The sequence below is a fragment of the Rhododendron vialii genome, chromosome 5a, assembly GCF_030253575.1.
Source record: "Rhododendron vialii isolate Sample 1 chromosome 5a, ASM3025357v1".
Lineage (NCBI taxonomy): Eukaryota > Viridiplantae > Streptophyta > Magnoliopsida > Ericales > Ericaceae > Rhododendron > Rhododendron vialii.
This window is the reverse complement of record NC_080561.1, coordinates 2,905,282-2,925,095: the sequence shown is the minus strand read 5'-3', so window position 1 is coordinate 2,925,095 and position 19,814 is coordinate 2,905,282. Positions and strand designations below refer to the sequence as shown.

At 36.9% G+C, this 19,814-nt stretch overlaps 1 protein-coding gene across 5 annotated transcripts in view; it reads left to right on the top strand.

The window, feature by feature from the left end:
* Positions 1–19,281, top strand: part of LOC131325756 (uncharacterized) — a 336,707-nt gene extending 317,426 nt beyond the window's left edge. For all 5 annotated transcript variants that reach the window (XM_058358184.1, XM_058358186.1, XM_058358188.1 and 2 more), the window contains 4 exons: positions 17,433–17,609; positions 17,701–17,883; positions 17,961–18,368; positions 18,478–19,281. In XM_058358184.1, the coding sequence (XP_058214167.1) occupies positions 17,433–17,609; positions 17,701–17,883; positions 17,961–18,368; positions 18,478–19,058 (1,349 nt within the window). In that variant the 3' untranslated portion in view covers positions 19,059–19,281. The remainder of the gene's footprint in view (positions 1–17,432; positions 17,610–17,700; positions 17,884–17,960; positions 18,369–18,477) is intronic.
* Positions 19,282–19,814: the final 533 nt, after the last annotated feature.

Here is a 19,814-nt window from a genome sequence, read left to right as displayed (position 1 = left end):
ATTTCGTCACCAGGTAGGAATCCTCGACAACCTTTAGTCGACAAATTTTTTTTCGTCATCTATATTATTTGTGACGAAAAACATGCAATTTGTGACGATTTTCATTCGTCACCCAATTGAATTTTTCTTGTAGTGTATTTTGATCTTACGAGTTTGTCCTCCTCCTTAATTTGAGCTGGAAGATTTTCTGTTATCCACAACGAATCCCTCCTTGATTGCTAGCTACTCAAGATTTTTATTGGTGTTGCGATGCTTCCCGGTCTCACGCCACTGTTTTTCTTTCTATTTATACATAGTGCAAATCGTCTATGGATAATTAGTAATAGCGAATTTCATAATGATGGATTAATTAGATCATTATACCATTTTGAAACTTGATTTAGTTGGGTGTTCTCAACTTGAAGTCACCCTTTTTAATTAATGACCCATTATTGCTAATCGTTGAGCTCAAGTTTGTCCAATTTTTGCAGCTCCAGTTAGTTCATCATGTTAATAGTTGTGGATGTGGGCTAAAGGGTGTAGTTATTGAAATTAATGCGCTAATCATCATGTTAATAGTTGTGGACGTGGGCTAAAGGGTATAGTTATTGAAATTGATAAATTAAAATCTAGAAGCGGTTGAGCTTTATGATCATGTTTTTGTTTGAATCTAATCCCATTGCCGTTGTGTTATTTCTGCTGCAGTTGATGGTCTCACATTTGTTGAATTTTGTTGGTGGCGTGTTGTCAAGCTGTGGTGATGGGCAGATCATCGTACTTGGTCACATAGTTAGTGGTAGGAAATGCCGCTCTCTCCCTCGCACATACCATAGACTAGAATCTGGATCGTTTCACCGACCACCCTTTCTTTTAGATAGAAAAAAAGTGTTCGACTCCATTGGATTTCAATTTCAGAGATTGCAGTCATTGAACCCTCTTACTGTGCTGATGAAGTGGAAGAATCGGCAAACATATGAACGATGCATCTACGTCATTAAAAATCCTATGCCACGTATCTTTGGTCCCCAGTAAAACTCTTGCTATGTGTTGGCTGTGTTCTCTTTAAATACATTTGGTCACTTTGAACACTTCTTCTGTTGGGTTTGTTCACTTCAGATAACTTTTACATACTTGGTTATGCTGCTGGGGACTCTCCCTTTGGATACGGCACTTTCCAATTAGTTTACCCTTTAATCTAGTTGCTATTTGGTTATAGTGCCAAAAAAATCCAGATAAAAATTTTCCGGCCAAAGTTTGCAGCAGTATACAGATGATATGTTCTAGTGAAAAATGTGACTTGGATAACTTCCGAGATGATTTGATTACCCGTGGAGTAGATCCAAAGCTAGCTTTCATTTGTGAGAAAGTAGTGAAGACAAGAATGATCTACCTTGGAGATGGAAGAGGTGATTTTTGCTCGGGTCTGAAGCTTGGAGAGGGAGACCGTATCGTGGCAAGAAACGATTTTCCTTTATGAAAGAGGATTTGTGACAATCGTCTGCTTGAAGGCAAATTAGGTCCATGAGTGGAGCAATGGCAAGGAGCCTGAGAGGATCCTAATCCAGCTTCTCGACACATGCTCCATTTAACGCGACTCGGAAATTTCATTAGACATTGTCATCACAATTAAGGCTCCGTGCATCTATATTTTTATGTAAAAAGTTACGATGTAAAATGAATTTATGTATGTTATTTGGGATTGGGATTGGGATTGGGATGGCATCAAACTGTGGAAACAAATTTCAAGGATTGGGTTGTTGCTGGGAAGATGGGGTTTATTCCATTTGGCATTAGTATTGGTTTGATTGTTTTTTGGGAAATTCTACATACAAAGAAAAAGAAAAAATTCAAAATGGCACCTGAACTTTTTTCCAAATGTCACAGAGACACTTGAACTTAAGTTTATTTCAATTAAACACCTGTACTAACTAAATTCCCAAATTTAGACACCTAAACTTAAGTTTATTTCAATTAAACACTCGTACTAACAAAATCCCCAAATTTAGACCCCCGCCGTTATACTTCGTCCCAAAAATTGCTGATATGACATCTCTAACCCGTTTAAGTTGCCCCATTGCACATGTTTCCAACATGGGACGATGCGCAACCAAGGGATCAACTACATTTGTGATCTCTTCAAAAATTTCTTGCCCTCCATTTTCACATGAGATTGAACCAATGCTTCCACGTACCACTTCAACTTTCTTAAACTCTCCTTTCATCCGTCTTCGTACAATTTCCAACACTTTCTCGTACCTTTCCTCTGAATCTTGAGTTAACTCCGCAAGCTCGAAGAACTCATTGCACATGTTGTTGTAATGGCGTGCTTCAGGTTTGGTAGCTGATTTGTCATAGCTAATTCGAACTTTAGTGTGACATCTTTTTACAATTTTGCTCCATCTTTTCAAGATATACTTTTCAGGTAACCAATCAATCCCTTTTTCCAGAAACACTATAATACAATGCTTGCACAGTATACCTCGACACTCAAACAAGTGACAATTTCAGTTAACTTCACTACCGTTATCCTTAAAAACAAACTTTGAAATTACCCACTTTTTATTTTGTCCACACAACACATCCTCCCGTACTTCATATTCGGAAAAACCATCACCTGCCTTACTTAAGTTCAAGTTACAGTAAATCATCCCAACCAACTCATTTTGGACCTCCTTAAATTTGGCAAGAGTGTAAGCCCTTTGAAATTGTTCCTCCAACTCATATTGAGTGAAGCATGGGATGTAGGAGTTCAATGAACTAGAATCTGCCTCATTTTCATTCTCCACCTTTTTTGCCAAAGCATTTTCATATTGCTCCACAAATTGTTTTAAGGTAGTTTTTGAGTTGATATAACCATCAAAGAATGAATTCATACCTTCACTCCGTTGTGTACTTGACATTCCTGCCCAAAATATATCCTTTACGAATGCAGGCACCCATCGTTGCCTCTCATCAAACAAGCCAAGTAACCATTCATTGTTTTCGAGTTTGTACATCTCAATGAAATGTCCCCAATTTTCTTCAAATTCTTCTTCTGTCCATGAATCATACACTACTTCCATCATATGAATCGAGATGTCTTCATATTCATTGTACCCTTGCAATTTTTCAGAAATCTTGTTCAAGATATGCCATATACACCACAGATGGCGTGTATTAGGGAAAACAATCTCTATGGCCTTCTTCATTGCTTTGTCTTGATCTTTAATTATTGCAGCATTAACTGCAGCTTCCATTGGAGCAAAGGACTGCATTAACTACAGCTTTGCATTCCATTTTTTTTTGCGGTCGGAGCTTCACAAGATTGCTAGTCCTTATCCTTGGCTTTCCAGAATGGATACACGCAAGTGTTACGCACTTAAACTCCCCATAAGCCCCTCTTTTGAAGTTCCTTCTGAACACTGCAAAACCACTTTGTCTGGCATATTTCGAGTAACATCCATACATCTCATCAACTGAATTAAATTCCATACCCACTGTAGGATCCTCAACTTTATCTTTATCTTCTTCATTAGGGTCCTCAACTTTCTCTTCTTCATTGCACGTTTTCTCTAAATCAACTTCAACTTCATCTTCTTTCCAATCTCTATCTGAATCGCTAGACATTTCTCTGTCTCTACATTGCAGCATAAACAATGATTCATTCTCATAATCATCCATTTTTTAAATCCGAAAGATTAATAAACTCGATTCTCAAACTACATATTAAAAATATATGAGACCTTGTGTAGTGTGGATCCTATTTGACTAGAATGAAATTGAATATTTTATTTCATATGAACATTAACAAATATGAAACTTAGTGTGGTCTCTAGCTGTACAGGAGGAGAAAATAATAATCAATCTTCACCGAATGAACAAGAACAAGGCAAAGTAATTACTTTTTCGGTATCTCTTTTTTTTTTTACCTTTCGAAACATTTTATTTAGGTTGATCGTTGTTGTTTTTTTACTTTTGTGACTCTCTCATCGAGAAGAATGACTAATTCAAAGAATATGATGCGTATCTAACAATAATTCAAAAGAGATGAACAAAACACACAAATCGAAAAATACAAAAAAAAAAAAGTTAGGGATAATAGAGCCCAGGCAAAGTAACTACAAAAAATTAAAAGTATTTGTTGGTCCAAAAGCAACCCGAGAGCGGGGGGGGGGGGGGGGTTTGAATTGGGTATCTCAATTATAACGCGGAATTAAAAACTAATTGCAAGATAAAAATAAAGCAAGCCAAATTGCCCCAAGTAAGATTCAAAGATTATCAAATAACACAAGCAATATAAATATGCAAAGCGAAAATTAAAGAGAGTAGGGAAGAGAGAATATCAAACGCAAGGATTTATAGTGGTTCGGTCCGCAACTTCACGGCCTAGTCCACTCCCCAAGTGTCTAACTTGGGATTTGCTGCACTATCTTCAATAGTTACAATCCTCTAGCGTCGCGGGTGCTAGACAACCTTTACAACGAGCAATCTATCCCCAATCGCTCCGACTAATTTTGACTCCGGTGCTAGTCACACCTAACCCAACTAGTTTTGACTCCGGTGCTAGTAACACCTAACTACCAAGTGATTTTCTCTCCAAAACCACTCACAAAAAGTAATCACTCACAAGAATAGAATAAGGGTGTACAATCCCTTTTACAATAAAGATCAAAATAAGAGCTCTCTCACACAAGTGTATGAATATCAAGATATAGAATCGTGTATGAAGAGGTCGATCGCTGTATGCCTTAGAGTATTTCGGTGAGGCTCCCTTCTCTGTCTTTTTTTTCTTCCTCAGTCTTGAATATATGCTTCCACAATTGAACGTTAGATGCATCCCCTGATTTTTGGAAAATTATCCAATACATTATGGCCTTGATTGGATAAATCCTTCTTAGCAAAATTCCATTCCTTTTTGTCACTAGCTGTTTGAACCATTTTGGAAGCCATATTCCATTTGCCTTGTTTTCTTCATCAACCAGGAAATCAATCCTCCATTTTTTTTAATGAGTCCATCATTTAACCGTTAGAACCAATTTAGGTAGCCAATCAACTCTTGTAGTTTCCATTTCTTTTCTGCAGTAGCCGTTAGAGAGAATTAAGCTCCCAAGTAATCTTCAATCTTTTCTCATTCATTAGCATTTTGCTTTCCATAAAATCCCTTGCAGCCAATTTAAAAATAGGAGAAGATTTGTCCTTAATCTTCCTCCTTTCAATTTATTTTGACCATTAAAGATAGTGATTTGATGTAGCAATCTTCCCATGTGCACTTCAACCAAATCCTACAAAATAAACATTAAGGTATTCCAAATATCACAATATTAATTATATTTCTTTTCAATAAAAATATATTTTGTTATCATCAAAATCAATAAGGTATTCCATGGAAACCTTTGGGCTAACAGTATTGATACATACCAGACTTTGTTGTCGTCAATCAAGAGATTTTTCGATCAAGTCAAGTGAGTGCAAGAGGTAATTTAAAGTAGAAGAAGGGCTATTTTGGAGCCCTATTTGGCGGCAAAACCAAACTCATGAAACCCTCTTTACCGCCAAAATGAAAAGGGAAAGACAGATGGTCCCCCCTTTTGGAGCCTTTAAACGAAGAGGAGAGAGAGAGAGAGAATGAGGGCCTGGCCCGAGAATAAAACAAAGGGAAACAAAAGAAAATTCAATGGAGTTTGGTTAAATTGGTGGATCCCACACAATAACATCGTCTTTTAAGGGACATTTTTCTTTGTATGTAGCATTTTCCTTGAGATTAAGTTCGTTCCAGTTTATCTTCTTTTTGTAAAAAAAAAAAATTTTAATTTTTAAACTCAAATATAATAAAAATGAAAAATAATTTGTTAATTTTTTTTGCACCGTATAAAAGATCTCAATGAGACCTATCAAATAAAATTCATATTGATAGAAAAATTATTTAAATAAAAACACAATGTTTAAGATTAAAATTATCTTCTTTTTTAAAAAATATTTTTTTCACAATCCGAAACACCCCTAACCTATTTCCGGACGTTCTGCAAACAAGGGTTTTGCAGACATTCATCCAGAAATTGACACGTGAGCCCACTCCTCGGAAAAAGTACACACCCACATGTGAAACGGTAATTTTTGAAGGGGGGGAGTGATCAGATGAGGGAGGGTAGGTGATGAAACTTTGCTTGGGGTAAACTGGTGATGAAATTTCTCTGTTACTTTTACTGGTTTAAATTCCGTTTGATAAATCCAATCAATTTTTTTGACAGTTTATATATTTAAAAAGTATAATTAACAAAATTAAGTGCTTCAAATTTTCACTCTATTTAGACCGATGTGAAAATTTTATTTTCCTAATCATATTATTCTAAAGGGTCATAAAAAAAATTGTCTTTAGGGCTCTCATAATTAAGTTTCTACTCGATATGGTCCCAAATAAAGAACAAAAACAAAATTATGAGAGCCCTGGAATCAAGATTTAATTATGACCTTTTAGAATAATATGATCAACAAAACAACATTTTCGCACCGGTTCAAACGGATTAAAATTAAAGTACTTTATTTTTAACCATATTTTTTTAATATATAAACCGTCTAAAAAAATAAGTGCGTCGATTTTCAATCCGTTTAAATCGGTGCAAAGATCTTATTTTTCTAATCATTTTATCTTAAAGGATCGTAATTAACTTTTTGCTCTAGGGCTCTCATAATTTTGTTTCTACTCCATAGGGTACTAAATAAAGAGTAGAAACTTAATTATGAGAGCCTAGAGATAAAAATTAATTATGACTCTTTAAAATAATATGATTAAAAAAATAAGATCTTCGAACCAATTATGGATTCAAAATTGGAGCACTTTATTTTTTTAATCATATATTATTCTTCAATTTTGCATAAGGTTGAAAATAAAAATGTATACTATCAATCCAATTTTATCCAATGTGAAACAAACATGATATTAATAATCCTATCATCTAATCTCATCTCAAATAAATATACTTATTACCAATTATTTCGCATTACTAATCACAATTCTAATTTCATCTTCTTGCAAATCTCATTCATCTATCATTATTTTCTGGACAGAAACGAAAAACAGAGTGTTTGTGTTCTTGGTACCCAGTGCTCTGATCCTAATCATTGCGAAACAAATGATCGAACCAGAGCACAAACACAGAAAACAAAGGATTTACGTGGTTCTCCAAAATTGGGTACGTCCACGGGGGCAGCCGGATTATATTTAGGAGGAGGAGGATTACAAATCACTCTACTCACACTCTCACAAACTGATACAAACTAAATCAGATACGTTTCTGATTTTCCACGGTGATACCAATGCAGAGGGCTCAATTTATAGGCAAGGGATAGAGCCCTGTTCACAAGCCATGCTTATGGCATTAATTGCAAACCATGCATGAGATCTTTCCAGCTAGAGATCCTCCCACGCCTAGGATTTCCAAACCAATTGCATTCAATGCAACCCACGCCAAATCTTCTACAAATGTGCAGATCTTTCTATTGTTAAGAAAGACCGCTAATCTTTGACGAATGAGAATGAAGCGAAATCTCAACATGCAGTCCACTGATCACAATGCTTTTGTGTTTCCACAAACTCAGATGGTTTCACCACAAGAGCCTTTTCCGGCGGGACATGTCTCTGAATTTAGTAACTGGAATAAGCATACAAATTCCGTGAAGATAGAGGCATTTTACGGGGAGGACATGTACAAGTTCCTGTTCCCTCTCACATCTGGAATTGATGATCTGAAGAAAGAAGTGTCAAAGAGACTGAATGTTGAGGTTGATAGGTTTGAGGTTAAGTATAAGGATGAGGATGGGGACTTGATTTCATTACCTTTCGATGAAGACTGGATGCTCTGTCTTTCAAGCTCACGGGCGAATGATGAAATCAGAGTGTTTGTTTTTGATAAGGTTGGCGGGACCTCGAACTTTTGTGAAAGGTGCAGATCATCGATGCAGACAAGAGCATAGGTATGTTAAGTTCTGGATATTATTACATGGTTTTGACCAGTTCCATTTTTCTGGGGCTTTTGTGGAACGATCAACGAAACATTCCCTTTGCCAGATTTTGCCCTCAAAACCCGCTGAATGAGAACATTTGCAACAGTGCCCTCTCTAGTATGGCGTCTCTCTTTTTTATCCTGCCCTTATTTTTTTTTTCTGAAATTAGATGGTGATACGTGTTATAAATCACATTTAGTAGTTTCTTTTATAGTCTTTTTTTTTTCTTGTGACCTTTTGGCACAATATTTCAATGATAGTCTCGAATCTCGATGGTTTCAAAATGAATCTGAACTCTGATTGAATTAGTATAATGAGGAGGATGCTCTAACACCCTCCAGCCCCAACTCTGTCAATTAAAGTCTCTCTCTCTGATAATATATATATATATATCTCTCACACACACACACACCCTCACTATTTTCAACAAAATTGCAAAACCAAGCCGGCTTGGGTTGCGGGCGTGCCAGGACCAAATGATAGTCCAAACATGATATCAAGGCCTGATTGAAGATATGGTTTGTTGTTTGTCTTTGCTGCAGAAGGACTTAAAATTTCTTAACCGTTGTTAGAAAATGGAAAGAAAGATAAAACGAAGCTAAATTTGAACCAAACGAACTCTATTAACGGTTTAATGAAGTTTGGGTACAAGGATTACGATAAAAAACTTAAACTACTTTGCAATGAGTACAAGAATTGTTTGTAAAATTGATTAAAAAAACCAGCGCATTTTCTTCTTCCTTCGATCTGCGCGCCCACCCCCTTTCTCTCACCTTCTAATCGAAAGACGACTCAGCAAATTAAAAGAGACGATAGGCTGGGTGAGAACTGAGAAAGAGGAGTAAGAAGAGGAAATATTATTCCTCTCGATCCCTTCAAAAATTTAGAACCCGGCAGCCCTGCTGTGCAGCAGCATCCCTGTCGTGCATCGTCTCAGTCGTTTGTATGTGTTTTGGATGGTTTGAATTTTAAGTAACTCTTTCCTGGAAGAGTTCTTTAAATCCAGACTATCCAAAACACAGGTGGATGCAGAGCAGGCCCCCGCTTTGAAAAATCTAATAGGCTTCGAGACAAACATTTGGGTTTTGGGGGCCAAGGAATTATTGTAGTCAGATGATGGGATTGAATTGAACGAAACCTTGCCATCTATCATGAGAATACACTACGAGGAGACTTGGATGAGATGACGCGTGCGGTGTTGGTGCTGAAAGTATTGGGAGAGAGAGAGGTTTATATGATACTCTATGGCTGTCCAATTTGTAAATAACAATTTCCAGCTTCGTCTCGCTTCGCATCGTAATACGAAGGCTTCGACATTGGTGAAATTTCTACCCTGCTTTCATCTTTTGCACCTTTTATATTTCCTGCTTTGTTTTTGAACACTATGAAGTTGTTTGGGCAGGGCCGGTCCTAGTATTTTGGAGGCCTAAAACGGATTTTAAAATGAGGCCTTAGTTCTTTCGACAAAAAAAAAAAAAAAAATCAACTTAAGTGGCTAATATGAAATAAAAAGATTAAACTTTACATTTTAGCTTCGTAATTTAACTAAAATAATTTTTTACAAAGTTTTATACCATTATAAAAATATGAATCAAACATAACAAAGTAGCGCACGTACACTGTGTTTTGTCTAACGAATATTTTGAATTTTTTTTATCTAGGTTTGTTGAGTGAAAATAAATTATTTTGGTTTATTTTTGTCATTAGGTTTAATTTGTGAATTTAACATTAAAAGTTAAAAGTAAAATTAAAATTAAAAAAACTTATCACAACATTTATGGTGTGACCTTGGTCTTAAGTAACATCTACAAAGCATAAGTAATTTATAACACAAGAAGGACAAGAGTTGTATAAAAACAAAATGGGAATGACTTCGGTGTCTCCGGTCATTTTGGGGACACCGTAACTTTTGGCATAACAAAACCATTATGAGCATAACCAAAATCCATTACAAGCATAACAGAACCATAGCAAAGCATAACCAAAACCATAGCAAGGCATAACTTGTTTGTTATGCTTTAGTTGGGTTTGGTTACGCCTTGGTTGATTTTTTGGATATTCCTTGGTTATGTCTTGTTTAGATTTTGTTATGCTTGTAATGGGTTTAGTTATACTCATAATGGTAAAGTTATGCCAAAAATTACGGTATCCCCAAAATGACCGGGGACACCGTAGCATCATCCAAAAAAAATAAGGGGAAAAAATAGCTTGCCAACAAAAGAGCTCCTAGGACTTGAACATAGGACCTTTTAGGGAATGACTTCGGTGTCCCGGTCATTTTGAAGATACCGTAACTTTTGGCGTAACAAAACCACTATGAGCATAACCAAAATCTATTATGAGTACAACCAAAACCATTATAAGCATAACAGAACCATAACAAGGTATAACTTGATTGTTATGCTTTGGTTGAGTTTGGTTATGTCTTGATTGATTTTTTGGATATTCCTTGTTTGGGTTCTGTTATGCTTGTAATAGGTTTTAGTTATGCTCATAATGGTGAAGTTATGCTAAAAATTATGGTGTCCCCAAAATGACCGGGGACACCATAGCATCATCCTAGATTTTATGCTAGAATACGGAAACTTTAATATATGGGAATGACTTCGGTGTCCCCGGTCATTTTGGGGACACTGTAACTTTTGGCATAACAAACCCATTATGAGCATAACCAAAACCCATTATGAGCATAACCAAAACCATTATGAGCATAACAGAACCATAGCAAGACATAACTTGTTTGTTATGCCTTGGTTGGGTTTGGTTATGCCTTGGTTGGTTTTTTGGATATTCCTTTATTATACCTTGTTTGGGTTCTGTTATGCTTGTAATGGATTTTAGTTATGCTTATAATGGTGAAGTTATGTCAAAAATTACGGTGTCCCCAAAATGACCGGGGACACCATAGCATCATCCTATATATATATATATATATACACACACACACACACACACACACACTTTACTTCCAATGAGAGATCCCGCACGGTAAGACCGTGCGGGACTCCCCTTTCCCGATCGAATTGCAACGATCCGAGCCGCTCAATGTGTTCAGAACGTGATTTTAAAGGTACCCGCGAAAAATCAGCAAAAAAAATGATCGGAAAGAGCTTGATCTGAGCAATTTTTTACTGAACCGTTCAATAAAAAACTATTCGGATCAAACCCTTCCCGATCATTTTTTTTGCTAATTTTTTTCGTCGGTACCCTTAAAATGATATTCTGATCACTTTGAGCGGCTCAGATCGTTGCAATTTGATCGGAAAAGGGGAGTCCCGCATGGTAAGGCCGTGCAGAATCCCTTAGCAGAAGTGGACTATATATATATATGGAAAACAAGGCATCCTTTCTGCATAAAATTTCGAGGCGTAAAGCGCCGGCACCTCCAGCACCACCTCAGGGCTGGCCCTGTGTTTAGGTCATTGTTCCCAACATAAGATGACCAAATCAAGAGCTGTTGACCCTTTTCCCAAGATCGGGCAACCAAAGTAGTTGTGATGAAGTGATGAATTTACGTTCGGGGAATTTATTGAAGACAATCTCGGCAATTTTGTGCAACCTGATTATAAACGACTAAACGTATGAAGAAATGCACTAAAAGTTTAATTTTAGCAACACTTTTAGCCCTTTCCTAAAAGAAAAAGGTTGCGGAATGATCGATGATTGTATATTGGCTCTGCAAATAGGTATAACAGGCGGGGAGCTTAACTTAGAAGCTCTTCTCAACAAATATACCATGTCGAAAAAAATAGAACTCAAATAGTACATAAATGCGATCAACCAAAAAAAAAACCCCCCTCAAATAAGTAGTTAATTTTATATATTGAGGAATGGGGACACAAACTTGGCTCATTAAAAGTCAAGGGGTGTATCTGATTATACTAATATAAACTTGGATCCGGTAATCGTCATCGGTCATCCCTTTGTGTTCTTCGCACCTCTTTCTTCCTTCGACAGGTTGCCGTTTGCATACGGTTCTATTTTTTTAAAATCAGCCCCACATTTAATTGGGAATAATGATAATTTTTTTGGGTTGAACGTGTGATAACTATGTGGTGGCGGGTTGGATTGACTATGGGTTAAATCCTCTCAACCTGCTATGAACCCGACCCAACTTGTTACATACAATTGCATGCATGCAAAAAATGCCATGCGCATTGCAGTTAAAATTTTCATATATTTAATTTTCCACTATTGAACTTGCACTTCTGCATTTAATACCTAAAGAGATGTTTGTTACTACCATTGTTTAAATGACAATTCTTACACTTGTAATTTTGTTTGTCTGCTTTTAATGGGCCTCTTAAAAAATTATCTTTTGATAAATTTTAATTAGTTGTATTAGACAAAATTATCTGTCCGGTGTTTTCGGTTGTTGCCTAACGGCTAGGTGAGCTTCTACGGCAGGTGGTTTGGTGGGTGAATGTTGCGTTGTTCGCCGGTGGGTGGCCATTTGGTGGCGTGGTTGATTTGGTGACGCACGTTCAAGTTGATGTTTGGTCCAGTTTAGAGGGTGGTTTCCGGCGACTGTGGTGGTGATGCTGGAAGTTGTGCAGAAATCTAGGGCTAAGTATTGGGCATTCTTGGGTTGGGCCTAGCCCACTTTTTGTAGGCTAGTTTTCTCTTGTGTTTAATTGTAATATTTGGGCTTTTGGCCATCTGGTGTTTAGGCCATATTTGTTGTATCTAGGCATATAGGTCATCATGTGCTTAGGGCTTTGTCTTTTGACGGTATTTTTCAACTTTGGTTGGATTTTCCCTTCCCCTTCCCTCAATAAATTGTTACTTTTGTCGATAAAAAAAAATCAATATCTTAAAAACTATAAACTATTAAAAATTGCAAGACATGTGGGTGTTATATGACTTAATAACACTTTTGAATTTTTTTTGTCTTTATTAAATTTTTTTTGCATTTGTTAATTTTGCATTAAGCTTTTGAAATTAAAACAATCCAAAAATTTGTTCGTCTTTGATTGTGTAAACTTTTTTCAACTTTGGTCTATAGTTAATACTCTCTCCGTCCCTTTTTAGGTGTCCCACTTCGTAACTCCAACTTATTAAGAAAATATCATCATTAAACTTTTCACATCAATTTTTACCTCAACTTTTCTTATTTACCCTCTATGGAGACATATCATTACATTTTTACTACTGACTTTTCAAAATGGAATCTACTTTTAGGGGCAAAATGAAAAATGTACTAATTTTTATCCACTTAACTTTACAAAATGGACATTTATTAAGAGATAACCCAAAATAAAATACTGGACTTTATAAATGGGACGGAAGGAGTACTTTTCATATTCTCATCGTTGAGACGAATGATGTGAAGTTAAGAATTATGGCAAAAAACTAAAAAATAAATGAAACGAAAGTTAAATAACACGGTTTGTCTTTAACAAAAATTAAATTAGTCTAAACACCTTCGAATTATGGTACCACACGATTATTAGGGAAACCCGCCTCTGATTTTTCTTTGATTTCATGGTTATGTTAGTCGTTAAGAGAGAGAGAGAAGGGCAAAAATCGGATAGATGTTTTAAATTAATACTAAATTCCCCGTCAGGGTTCGGTCCAGGTGATCTAAAGCCCCAGCATTTTCCATTATTCAATATTTTTCCGGTAGAGAGAGAATATAGAGAGAGAAACATATCGATCTTTATTTCTTTTCCTTGAACTGATTACAGGACTGAGATCGTGCTTTATACCCTGCACTCTCTCTCTAACAGAATCTATTACAAACTAATTATACTCTGCAAACTGTAGCCAACTAATTACACAAAACTCGATTAACTAACCGCTAAACAAGATTAACTAACAGCTAAGTATACTTGGAAACTTAACTACCTAACTAACTAATGTGATTGCTTGACAGGGAAGGGGTTCAAGGGTTAAAGGGAGGGCCATGGCGAGTCCGTTGACTGAACCGCATACATAAAGCCTCTTCCGAGATAGAATTAGATGGGGTTACTTGTCGGGCCATCATCAAGGGGGTGGCGAGTCCGTTGACTAAACCAAACAAAAGTTGCTGAGAAAGAAAACTCTAACCCAGTAGCAGCGCCGGCCTCAACAATTGGGTTGCCCTAGTCTAATTTCATACTTTGTTGCCCTTATATAATTAAATCATACAAAATTATATATATATATATATATATATATATATATATATATATATATATATAGACACACACACACACAAGTACAAAAATAACATTAAAAAAAATCAATTGTTGAGAGGAGCTTGAATAACATAAAAAAAAAAAATTCAACATCAAAATGTGAACCCCGGTTATAGTGTTTTATGATTAGCACAATCCAATTCAAAAAAATAAATTCTTCTTACATTTTTTGAAGCAAAATTTTCAATTGAGTTATTGTACTTTAGTTATCTAAGAATTCGGGACCCGTTCCACTAACTTTTGCTTTTTGAATTTTTTAGTTGGTATATGTGAGAAGAATGACTTGTCTTGAAAAACTTAAAAAGTTTAAAAAAGCCCCAAATGCCCAAAAATACTTTTGGTGGAACGACGTCTCATTTTCAATTGAGACTATAGCCAATCTCTTTAATCTCTCTTGCAAAATGGTAGTTTGAAAGTAAAAATAAAAACAGTATTAGCTTGCTCGATTAGGATTCTTTTAATCTTTGTAATTTATTTTTAAAGATTAATAAAAAAATTTCCATTCAAAAAAAAAAAAAAAAAGAGGCTCCACAAGCTAGCTTTTCAACTAAAAAATGAAAGATATATATCAAAACGTTATGTACAAAAATCTTTTTTTAAGTTTCACGGAAAAAAAAGCTCCAGAACTTCTACAATTGCATTTCACAGGGTTTCACCAAGTGATGCCCCAACACTCCTCAACGCGACACGTTTTTTGAAGTCTATACACTTAGCGATGTACTCCACGAAAATGAGTAGTGTACGTTTAGGACTATTGGGGCACCACTTGGCAGTGCCCTAAGACCACCAAATAATTTTTCTCCAGAGGGTGAAGTGGGTTAAAGCGGAAAAATAACGTAATGGGGCCGGAGTGCTCATCAAATTGTAATAGGGTTGCGTTCCATGTTTTAACTTTTACGGAGGAGAGGATGGATTTCAAGCGGAGAGATAATCTAGTTTGGTGTCATCATCAAATCATAATGGTGTCATTTATCAATTTCAAACACAAAATTCAGTAACTGCAACGTACCGGAGAAGTTGAGAATACGAATTGATGCTCTTTCTTGTTTTATTACCTAAGATTATGATGGGAAACAAATTCCCCCTCTCAGATCCCACTCTTAAGCTCTGATAGCACGTATTGGGATAACCCGAATCTCACCCACAAGGAAGCGCAACAAACAAAAACAAATCACACAAGAACAAGAACACACAATAAAATACTGCTTTGTTTGGTTTGTGATTTGAGTAGTGTTTTGAAAAATAAGTGAAGAGAGAAATGAGAGTAATAGTTGGAGAGAGAGAGAGATAAAAAGTGGAGAGAGATAGAGTGAGAAAATAGAGTAATGATTGAGTTGAGAAATATTTTATGAATAGAATTGTGGAGTGAACAAAAAATACACGATTCTCCAAACTTGTGTACATCCACGGATGAGAGAGATATTCCAAAATACTCCTACTCTTGGCCTGATCAAGCACAGCCCAGTCTATGGTTAGTGGGGAAACGATTTTGGGAGTGAAGAAAACTTAAAAAAGTTTTCCAATTTTCTTGTACGAAGAACTTAACATGGGGCTAGACAGAACAACTATAATATATGTCGCGTTCAAACTTATTCTCTATTTTCTGTGGTTGCAAATTGTTATTTTGTTTCATGGGAGAAGAAGCCAAACGCGGCCCTAATGACGCCATGCGATTATTCAATTCTTTCATCGCCGTGACATCATCATTTGAATATTCAATTAACTTGTTAGACAAAGCGCTCTCTCTCTCTCTCTCTTGGAATCTGGGGCTTTATAAAATTCGGTTCCATAAATGGAAGCAGGGTTCTAGATTTGGAAAATAAAAAAAATAAAAAAGAAATAAAGAAAGAATTTGAGCAGGAAAAAGACTGGGGAGGGGATTCTATCTTTAACTGTCCTGGAAATTGCTGAAGCTTTTTCAGAAAGTGTTTTTTATTTGATAAATATTGGTTCGTCCTTTGAACTTTGCGGCACTTCGGAACTTCTAGCACCATATTCTCACCCATTGGGATTTTTTGCCTTCAAATAGCATGGTTTCTCAAATTCTATGACAAAACGTGAATGTAATTGTGATTACTACTATGGACGTGCGAGTTTGTCATATATTTTATTTGATAAGTGAGTTTGACCATTTATGAGGCTAATCACTCATTAGGACAACGTGCTTTTTTTTTTTTTTTTTTGGTGTCTATTCGGAAAAGGAGGATATAATTTTTCATGAACTGGTAGAAGAAAGGAATGTAATCCATTGAAGTCCAAATTACTAATAAAATGAGTGAACATATCTTTCGTAAAAGAGGTGAAGAAATAAGTGCAATCCGGAAAAGCCAGAATTTAATGATTACCTTTGCTTGACTCAGGACTGGGCAACAATGAAGGGATATTCTTTAGGTGACGAAAGACCAGTTCAAGTTATCAGTCTATCTAAGCTTGCGAAACTTGTTCGAGGCTTCAACTATCTATATATCCTGGCTTGGTAGTTTTTCACCTCGGTCTTCAGCCTTACCAGGACGAGAGATTGTGGGGCCTATAGTCTTTATCATCAAGTGAATTTGCTGCGACAAAGAACATAGCGCAGCGTGTCAGACAAGATCAAAGCGGCTCTGTTGCATTTGAATCTGGGAATGAAAGAACAAGAGAACAAGAAGACCCCGAAGAGATATATACTAGTATTACTTCAGATGATCTTCGACGACTTAAAGGCAGGATGAACCGTGAAGATGCTGCAGCGAGCCTTGGTGGTAATTTAATGCTTGCCATGTTTCACTTGTTTTCAACCAAAATAACTCTGCAAGGCGAGCTCAATTAGTTTCTTGTAGAATCATTGTAACGACATGAGTTTCTTATGTTGACTCTTTCTCATGCAGTTAGCGTATCCACATTTAAACGCAAATGTAGGGATTACGGGATCGATCGGTGGCCACATATTAGGAAAAAAAAAGGTAATTCCACCCTCACTTACTAGTCACCTGTTTGAATAGTTAAGAAGAGAGAAATGGATAACCAAAAATACCCGAATAATCCAATGGCCATTCCTCCCTCTCGTCCTAGTCTCCTGTTTGGCTAATTACATAGAAATGAAGCATGACATTAGTCTATCCAAAAGTTGAGGGTGCAGAAAGGGTATGCTAGTATTAATTACCAATTTTGTTACTAGATCTTACTGACAATAGGTGTCTAGTTTTTATGATCGATATGATTGAACCTTCGTTATTGTTCTTCGTACTATTCCTTTCTCTTCTTCTCTTCTATTTTCTCTTGCTCCTAATTACTTCTTTTCTTTTCTCCAAACAGTCGGGAGACCCCCCGATCAACATGGAGAAGGGAATACATCAACCGCACGCGAGACGCCATCACATAATGTGCAAAATGGGATGGAACTGGTTGGTCAAAATCAGGAAGCAAATGTGTTACGAGGAGGTTTTATGGGAGGCCAAATTGCTTTGAACACAGAAAGTGGTTTAATAACGGGTATCGTGAAATTTTCTTTCTTGTATCCATTTCTCTTGCTCTCTTTCATTCTCTCTCGTACCTAATTACTTCTTTTCTTTTCTCCAAATAGTCGGGAGACCCCCCGATCAACATGGAGAAAAGAATACATCAACCGCATGCGAGGAGCCATCAAATGATGTGGAGACTAGGATGGAGATTGAACCCGTTGGTCAAAATCAGGAGGCAAATGTATTTCAACGAGATTTTACGGAAGGCCTAATTGCTTTGAGTACAGAAAATGGGGTAGTAACAGGTATTGTGAAAACCCCCCTTTTCATGATTCTTACCCGGATAATTATCCTATTGATTACAAAGAAAGTGAAAACGCAGGGAGTTCCTTTGAACGGGCAAGTCAAGTGAATGATCAATCAACTTGGTCCACTCCTTATCCAAATCACGACGCTCTTGTACTTCACCAGCCTCAAATAACATCGATGCTAAGTGAGAACAGAGGTGGTTCAATAGATTGGAGGAATTCTTTGGCTTCACAAGCAGAGCCTTTTTCAGACAGACACATCTCTGGATCTAGTAATTTGGCATTTCCTACATGGTCAGATCAAGCAGCTCCTAGTCAACATGCTGAAGGTCAATCAGTGCAGTCCACTGTTTACCCAGATCACTATGCAGTCCACCGTTTTCCGCAGGGACATGTCTTTGAATCTATTAACTGGAATGAGCATACGAATTCTTTAGCTTTGCAAGCAGAGCCCTTTTCAGACAAACAAATATCTGGATCTAGTAATTTTACATTTCCTTCATGTTATGATACAACTATCCATTTCTCTTCTTCTCTTTTAGTACCTTTCCAACCTAATTTTTTACCTTTCTTTTCTTTTTTCGCTAACAGTGTGGAGACACCCTGATCAACTGGAAGTTCAAACAAAGCAGTTCACTGCCCATCCAAATCCAAATGCTCTTGGGCTTCCACAGTTTCAGATAGCATCGACCCAGGTGCCAAGTGCGAACGAAGATAGGAGAAACTCGTTAACTTCACAAGATGAGGCCTTTTTTATGGGACGTGTCTCTGAGTCTAGTAATTTGGCATTTCCTACATATTCTGATGCAGCAGCTCCTAGCCAACCTGTGGCTACTATTCTCATAGAAAGGCAAGATACGAGGTCCATGAAGGTAAAGGCAACATATGGGGATAGCATAATAAAATTCCAGCTCCCTCTCACGTCTGGAATTAAGGAACTGATGCAAGAAGTGTCAAAGACACTGGACTGGGAGCTTGGTAGTTTCAATGTTGATTACAAGGATGAGGATGGGGACTGGATTTTAATGGCCCGTGATGATAATGTAAGTGAGTATCTGCAACTTCTCACGTCATTAGGAAATCAAGCAACCAAACTAAAGGTTCGTGATAAGGTTCCCAATACCACGAATATTTGTGAAACCTGCGGATCATTGAAGCAGCAAAGACCATAGTTGTGTTTAGTTCTAGGAATAATATTACAAGGTTGATGCCAATTCCACGTTCCTTGTGTAATGAAACATTTCCTTGCCAGATTTTCCCCTCAAACCTGCTAAATTAGAATATTTCCGGTAATGCTGCCTTCGTAGGGACTCTTTGTTTTGGCCTTGGTTTTACCTGAATTTAGCCAGTGATATCAATGCATAAATCTCATTCCATTGAGTATCTTTTATATCATTTCCTGATGCGGGGATTCTTCGTGTTCACCATCATTGTTGCATTATCGTGTGCATGGGGACGGGGATGAGATTTTTGGGACCATAGGCCCTTTACGTTATGGTTTGTGGGGTGCATTGATGGAAGAAACTTAAGCCAATAAGATTTCTCTATCACGTTGACAAACAAAGAAGAAACTTAAGCCAAAACAACCGCCCGCTCAATACCGAAGTCATTTTCCATCGATTTGAAGTGTATAAAACCTTCTTCCACTGCCTCTGGGCTAGCGCAAGCCGCTGAAACCGCAATGGAAGTCTCTCCACTGGGCAGCAACCCTGCCGTTCTGATTTTTCCGAACACAAGCAACCGGTTATCCCCTACCTGTCTCCCCATTACTTGCATAGCTACCTGTATAGAGTTGAGTTTTGTTCACTCTTAACTTAAGAGGGTGAACATTCTCTTCCCTTCTATTGATTGAAATGGTATGGATCCCACTACAAAGTGTGTAGATCCCATCATAGAAAGATGTCATGCTTACAAAAAAATGTATTGCA